General features: G+C 40.9%; 1 protein-coding gene across 1 annotated transcript in view; it reads right to left on the reverse strand.

The window, feature by feature from the left end:
* dlg4a (discs, large homolog 4a (Drosophila)) overlaps positions 1-7,914 on the reverse strand; it is a 174,325-nt gene extending 166,411 nt beyond the window's left edge. The window contains exon 1 of the mRNA XM_088440748.1: positions 7,867-7,914. Coding sequence (XP_088296874.1) covers positions 7,867-7,896 — 30 coding nt within the window. The 5' untranslated portion in view covers positions 7,897-7,914. The remainder of the gene's footprint in view (positions 1-7,866) is intronic.
* Between the last annotated feature and the right edge of the window lie 285 nt (positions 7,915-8,199).

The following is an 8,199-nucleotide window of genomic DNA, read 5'->3' on the forward strand; positions in this document are numbered from 1 at the left end:
ACATTTATTTGCAAGTTTTTGAAAGTTTATAATCACTTAATTTATTCATTTTTAATGAAAAACGGTCTAAATCTTACACTTTGTCACTTTATAGCAGCACCTGACCATATCCAAGTGAGTGTGCCATTCTTTAGTACAGTATTAAAGAAAAATCATTCCAATTGGGGTGGTCATGGTATGGTATCGTCTTGGTGGGGAAAAAGTGGTATCAGAACAATACTAACTGGAAATACAATGGCGGCAAAGATGAGTTTGAATAAGTTCATGCCACCATTTTTAAACTAGCACCGGCGTGTTGTGATGTCACTCCTGGAGTGACTGTGGCGTCGCCCCCACACCACAATACCTTACGCGCCTGATGCCTTTGCAAGCACAGTGTAAGGATACAGCTCACCTGTCTGCTTCATGATGGCGGACCTCACATGTGATGCAGCCAATTGTCATTCAAGTGAAAATAAGATCACATTTCATACTTTTTCTCGCACAAATTTGTCATACATGTTCCTCGAATGACCCAAAAATGGTCAAAAAGGGTGAAACACGTATCATGTTTCCACCAAACTGCCACAGAAATCCTCTTTGCCTGAAACACATTGGACCAAAATTGGTCCTGTATTGAAGCCTTGCAAAGTTTTCTTCGAAGCTTCTTGGAGTTCTGAGGGCTCAAATTTTCAGCCAGCAGGTTCCCACAAATGCAAGTACTGTATTTTCCGCACTTTAAGGCACACCAGATTATAAGGCGCACCTCCAATGAATGGCCTATTTTTTTTTTTATTTTTTATACACAGCGTCCCTGGCTTGTGTTTTTTTCATGTTGTGATGTGGAATACTGAGTTTTTTCGCCTCGCTTTCACGGTATTTTACTGGCTGAGCGACAAAAACAACCATCATGACCCTAGGGGGTTGGCTGTGTTGTTTTGTTTCCATCTGCAAGCAATTTTAGGTAATTGCACTTATTTTCTGTTGCGGTCACATGACAGAGATGCTGGTCTGTTAATAATCGGCCTCACTCGTTTCAAAATGGCGGAATGGTAAAGCTTTGTTCTATCGCAAGTGGTTACAAAACCGTATTTATAGTGCATTTTACTGCTTAATTCAAACTTGAAAGGGTTAGCCATGGGTCCCAAGATTGCTAGTGATGTTAAAAAGAGAAGTAAGAAGATGATTTATATGGAAACAAAGCTGGAGATAATCAAGAAATCTAAAGCTAGCCTAGCCTATGCTACCCATACTAGGGAATATGGGCATGACGAGTGCCACTCAAAGGTAAATAAATCCTTTCTATATTTTTTATTTATTATGTTTTCTGATTGTATACATGTATATTATATATACGTAGCACTTACTATACTAATTTGGTACCAATTTTAATGATGTATGTACAGTTTTGACGTTTTTACCTGGGGTTCAAAACGCGTTAGCTATATAACATAGGTTTGGATTGCCCGCTATATGGTGAATTTGCCTTACGAGCCCAGCCACCGAATGGATTAATCTAGTAACATGGGGGCCCACTGTATTAGGCACACCAGATTATAAGGTGCACATAGAACGGAAACTACAGTCATGGCTGGGGTTACATTATGCATCCCCTAGATGCAATTGTCATGGTTTGGCACGACGAGTGGAGTTTGGAGGTGCGAGAGGATGGGCTGAAGGTTGCAAGGAAGCTAGGAGGGGATGTGCTCGAAAAGAGGTTTTAATCAACAAAAGAGGCAGGAACAAAAATAGAAAAAAACTGCGCAAAGTACCAAAGAAACGAGAACTAAACAAAACTCAACTTACAGGGAAGAGCGACCATGTGTCTGGAGAATACTATGAACGAGACAACAAGGGTGTGGAGGTGACACTTACAATAACCCAACAACAAGCACTGACAAACCTACAATTTATACACACACGCACACACACACACACACATGACACTAATTACAAAACAACGCGAAACAGCTGGGAGAGAACAATAGGCAGGGGAAGACACGCAAGGGGCAGGAACACATACAGTAGGCAACAGGTGGACAAAATCAAACTAACAGAGAGGAGAGGCAGACGTGGGGGGAGAATTATTTCTAACTGAGTGGCTAAACAACCCAAAATCTCAACAAGTAAACCCACAACAGAATAAAACCCAGGCAGAACGTGACAGGAATTGTGCTATGCATCCACTGGAGCTAAGTCGTCAAACTTTGTTCATAGAATATAAACTTTATTAATACAATATAAGCGTTCTCGCAACTGCCAAAATGAATAAACAGCTGTTTTCTTTTTTAGTACTTTGTGGAAAATGGGGAAAAATACCTCTTGATTACATTAAAAGACTGTTTAGATCAATTCCAAAATAAATCAAGAGTATATAAAATATAATTACAATTAAATATTAAATGTAAATATTTCAATCAAATTGTAACCAAAAAAAAAAGTCAAATATATTGTTTTGTTAATTTAAAAATTCCCATTTGCGATTGGTATGGTGTTGTTGAGTTTACAAACACACAAATTAGTTGATGAAGTCAGCATCTGTTGTCAGCTTTATTTTGGAGGCGCTGTCAGAAAGTCACTGTGTGTTTTGACTTGTGTGAGATGTCCCAAAGCTTTCCGTGATGGCAAGGAAACGCAGAACGGGTACCGTATTTTCTGCACTATAAGGCGCTCCAGATTATAAGGCGCACCCTCAATTAATGACATATTTTAAAACTTTTCCATCTACAGTGGGCCCCCGTGTTACGAACTTAATCCATTCAGCGGCTATGCTCGTAACTCGAATCGCTCGTATGACAGGCAATACAAACCTATGATAATTAGTGAATGCGTGCAACGCGTGCAAAAACCTTAGGTAAAAAGATCACGACTTTATACACATATTAAAAATTAGTAACATAATCTACTGTACAGTTAAATTAAATAACATAAATATACAAAGGAAAAATGACATTTACCTTTGGGGCGACGTGACTTGAGCTGGTGGTGGGTGGAGGCGGAGGGGAGCAGAGACGAACCCGCAGAATTTATTTATTTATTTTCTTAAACGAGAACTTTTCTCAAACGAGAACATATCACCGGCGATTTCCTTCTCTTTAATCCATAATAGAAGAAGCCTCTCCATTTTGTTGTTGACCGAGGTCCGTCCCCTGGCAAGGAAAGTCTTGCCCTTAGAAGATTGCCGAGCGGTTACGGCCATACTCACTAGCAAAGTTAACTATGCGTGCACCTCCTTCGTATTTTTTTATTATCTCCTGCTTCGCTTCGACCAGCTGTGCCATCAAGCTAGATGAAGGCGTTCGGCCAATAGCATATCAGCATTTCTGTGATTGACGTGACACCAACCAATAGCATATCCGCATCTCCGTGACTGAGACCGTGACTGTGACCTTAATCGACCAATAGCATATCGGCATCTCCGTGACTGAGACCGTGACTGTGATCTTAATCGACCAATAGCATATCGGCATCTCCGTGTCTGAGACCGTGACTGAGACCATGACTGTGACCTTATAAGACCAATAGCATATCGGCGTTTCCGTGACATGCAAAAATAGTTATTTTTGTTGATGCAGCAAAGCGAAAAAAATAGTGCGGACACACTGACCGGCATGTTGGATTGTTCGTAAGATGAATGGTTTGTGCGTAAGAGGGGGACAAAAAACGCTGCGCTCCACATTCGTAAGATGAAAAATTCGTAAAACAGGGAGTTCGTAAACCGGGGGCCCACTGTATAAGGCGCAACTGATTATAAGGCGCACCCCCAATTAATTACATATTTTAAATTTTTTTCAATCACAATATAGTAATACTGTTACTGATAACAATAATAACTCAAACAATAACTCTAAACTCTCAATAGCATAATAACTCAATGTCAATATGACCAACCTTGTTCAACTGTAAACACACAAAAGAAACAGGTAAAGTTTACTTTATCAGTTCTTTCCCTATCTACGAATCCTAATCTCAAAATTGATCTAATATATACAGTAAGGCACACCTGATTATAAGGCGCACCATCAGCTTTTTAAAATAAATAAGGCTTTTAGGTATGCCTTATAGTGCGGAAAACACGGTTTATTCCTTTGAGAGCAAAGTAGCTGACACACGTTTATTTTTCAACTCCCTCCAAAAACTCTCGCCGTGTCCCGTTGCCCTCCTGACGTCATCACTCCCAGACACTTCCCTACAATCCAGTGGTTACCAAGCATGAAGGCCGTGCTCATTCAGATGACTCCCTCAGTCAGGACTCATCACCGAAATCAATGACTGTAAGTCTGTTTTTATGTGTTTTGGAAATCGTTGATGCCACATGCTGCTGACACTTATATGCATCATACACATGCCAGCAATCTAATTAGCATATGAAAGGATCACAACCATGCATGTTTAGCATTGCAATAGCTAATGTTAGCATCTTTAGTTTTTACTTTTGGTCTGACTCTGCATGTTCATGAAGCTCACCACTAAATTAAGATAAATTAGCAAGGCATGCAGCTTCATGGCTTGTGAGACTTGGATGACCGGCACTCACAAACTTTTATCCAACACGTTGTGATAACAGTTAAAAATATCATTCGATATGATCGATATATTAAGCAGACCAGATTATAAAGCACACTATCAGCTTTTGAGAAAATTTAAGACTTTTAGGTGTGCCTTATAGTCCGGAAAATACAGTATGTTTCCTACCTTGTGTTTGTCATGGTCTGTGAAGGCTTCCTATAAATTAAACGTGGATGCTGGGCAGTTTTGGACAACTTTTGTGGTCTCCGAGAAATACAGTTAACAAAACTACAGCATCAGTATCAGCACCAAGGAACTGATTTAAGCTATACTGACAGTCAATTTACATTACTTAAAAAATGACTCAATTTTATTTCATCAAGTATTTACGTAAAATATATATTTTTAAAGGTAATTTATAGTCTGTAAAGTGGTAAGCATACAGTATGCCTCACAGTTCTGAGTCCCGAGTTCAACTTGCTCTGGCCCTCCTCTGTGAAGTTTGCATGATCTTCCCAAGCCGGCATGGGTTCTATCCTGGCACTCTGGTTTCCTCCCACACTCCAAAGACATGCATGGCAGGTGTATTGAACACTCTAAATTGTCCATAGGTGTGATTGGATGCGTGAATGGTTTTTCCTGCCTGTGTGCCTTGCGATTGGCTGGCATTTCAGTTCAAATCGTCTTGACCCAGATACATTTTTGAGTAAATGCACAGCAATACAGTAGATGCACACTTCAATTAAATAGCTTGGGATCCCTCAAGCAACACAGAAAACATCTCCTGTGGCTTACACAAACTCAAGCCCCCACCACACACACACACACACACACACACACACACACACACACACACACAGGCATGATGCCCAAACACACAGGCCTATAAGAAGTTTTCTCACCATCTCCTCAACGTGCTTTCCTCCAAAACCACTAAGTTATTTTTACTCAGTGTGTCGTTTTTCCACAATTAAGTGAAAAGGTGGGCCTGCATGCTGTTCAGCTCCCTACTTTAATTGAGCGCAGTTGCTTAGAAGGCTAGGGAATTCAAGCCAAGTCAACACAACTTTATTTATATAACACATTTAATACACAGGGTAATTTAATGTGCTTTTCATGATTAAAAGTTTGGGAGAGTCTCTTTAAACTTTCCTAACTTCAAAACATGATATATCTCCTGTTGTGCTCTGTTCCTGCATGTGTGTATGGGACCACTGCCATATATGGCTTTCACAAATGATTGAGTCAGGCTCTTGCACAGCTAACCAATCAGATGTTGCTATGGGCAGGACAGTGCTGGAGTGAGGTTCCATGACAGACAGTCAAAGAAGTGCATGATCAGAGGCATAATGACGGAGTTTCTCGGCTGCAAGATGAATAAAAAAGGCAGATGCCTATATGCACCAATATGGCAAATATCGGCCCCGATAATCAGCCTGGCCACTTATCGGCCGATCCCTTGTGACAATTCCCTATCGGTCACTCAAGCAGCAAATGTCACTCCCACATACATGAATGAATTGTGGCGGACAGATTTGGATACTCTGACCATTTACAATTGAAAAGTAGACAATTGGCCATCATAATGATGTTAAACAACCTGTGCTGCTGGGTGTCTACAGACCTTTAACCTTGCAAACTTTCCGCTTTTCTCAAGTGATCATCTGTCCCACAAACCCTTGCCGTGTGAAAGGCTTCTCTTGCCAGCTTTACACTGAGTCTCTTCTCACTTTGATCACAAGTCTTGAAAAATATTATTGCTTACCAACTGTGGTCTTTCGCTTAATAAGGTGTTTTGCTTTCCAGTGAGTCACTCACAAAGCAAGTGAATGCCTGCAGAGACAAAGCCCTAATTTTTATCTCTGGTTACAATATTTTGGTAGTTTCCATTCTGACTACAATTGGACACAAATGTGGACTATATCCTTTTACATAAGAGTTCTAGTTTTTCAAATATGGCTACGCTGCGTGACTGCACCTACTTATCTATGTTTAGGTGACCAACAATCCTTGTTGCCAAGGAAACTACAAGGCAAATGAATTTAAGCACACATTTATGTAATCCCTCCGAAAGGTTCAGTTGCTCGGCGGCATGCCGTCCCAAAGCGCCTGCTGTGTGTGTGTGTGTGCGTGTGTGGGTGGGTGTGCGTGTGTGTGTGCGTGCGCGATTGTGTGTGTGTGTGTGTGTGTGTGTGTGTGTGTGTGTGTGTGTGTGTGTGTGTGTGTGTGTGGTCACTTTCGGTTGGAAAGTGCATCCAGGTGTCCCTGTATGTCCACCTCTCACTTCGGAACAAACTCACACTGACGCACACATGCTTTCGTTCTTGTTTTTTCATCTTGGGATATTTTCGGTTCTGCCTCTCAAAATGACGACAGCTAGAACGTGTGTGTGAGATATAAGATGTGTGGCGAGCAGGTAAGAGATAAAGCAGTTGGAAGCTTGAGATTAGCATACAAAGCAGAGTCAACTCCAATGTGGACTGACTTGCTGCAATTCCACTGTGACACAAAGCAACACGCCAACAGTACAGTGGTTCTCAAATGGGGGTACGAGTACCTCTGAGGGTACTTGAAAGAACTCCAGGGGGTACTTTTAAATGAAACAAACAAACAAACAAAGACTTAAAAATAGTTATTGAATTAATTCAATGTTTCAGGAAAATATACGTTCATAAAATGAATTTTATGTTCATTCAATTTCATTATTTTAAAAACCCAGATTCTCCCCCATAACTAGAATGGTTCGACCCAACTTGTTACATACCACCTTTTGTTATTGACTGTTTTTTTTAAGTACAAACATTTATTGATAAATATGTTTTTTTGTTTTCTTTATATATATTTAACAGATCTCTTTTATGATTCAATAGAAGACACTTTGATTGTTTTTTTTTTTTGTGGACCAATACAAATGAAGTTTGAATGACTAAGTATTACGTTAGTTATTGTAAAGGTTTTTTTTAAAGGTGATGGCATGTTTTTAATTTTATTTTAATTTTTTTAAATACCCGAAAATTGCGCTGGTTAAGGGGTACTTGGCTGAAAAAATATTTCAGGGGGTACATCACTGAAAAAAGGTTGAGAACCACTGTCCTAGCAGTCTGTCAGCTGACTACGCATGACACAGAGCGTGGGAGATGTGAGTGAGAGTCATCCAGAGTGAGAGAAATGCAAAGCATCGTTCCCTTTATGTAAGAAAAAAAAAAGACAAAAAGGAAGCGTTGTATAATTGAGGGAGCGTGGAAAAATGACCACTTCCCTCTCTTGTGTGTACAATACAAATGTATCTGTGGCTTTCACGCACGTGTATACATACACATACACACACATGCACACACACGCACACACACTCGGCCAGAGTAGCATGAAGACGCTTACCTTTGTAGTCACAATGCAGAGGCAGTCCATGGTATTTACTACGAAATATTGGGGTGTGTTTCAACCCCCCCAACCCCCCACGACAGAGGGCTGAGACCCCTGCACCCGCTCCCCAGCCTGCCCCACTCCGACTCTCTCGCTCTCGTCCTGCCGTTCCCCCCCCCCCCCGTTTTTCCTCCTTCAGTGGATCTCTTCTTTGACTAACCGAACCAGCGAGGGAACGAGAAGATGGAGGGAGGGGGGAACATGAAAAGGAAGGGGGAGGGCGATGGGGAAACGGAGAGATTGAGCAGAGAAAGACAGAGGAGAGAGGGTGCTCTTAGAATTTTGTAT

Source organism: Hippichthys cyanospilos, chromosome 18, assembly GCF_059441005.1.
Source record: "Hippichthys cyanospilos isolate Australia breed blue-spotted pipefish chromosome 18, RoL_Hcya_1.0, whole genome shotgun sequence".
Classification (NCBI taxonomy): Eukaryota; Metazoa; Chordata; class Actinopteri; order Syngnathiformes; family Syngnathidae; genus Hippichthys; species Hippichthys cyanospilos.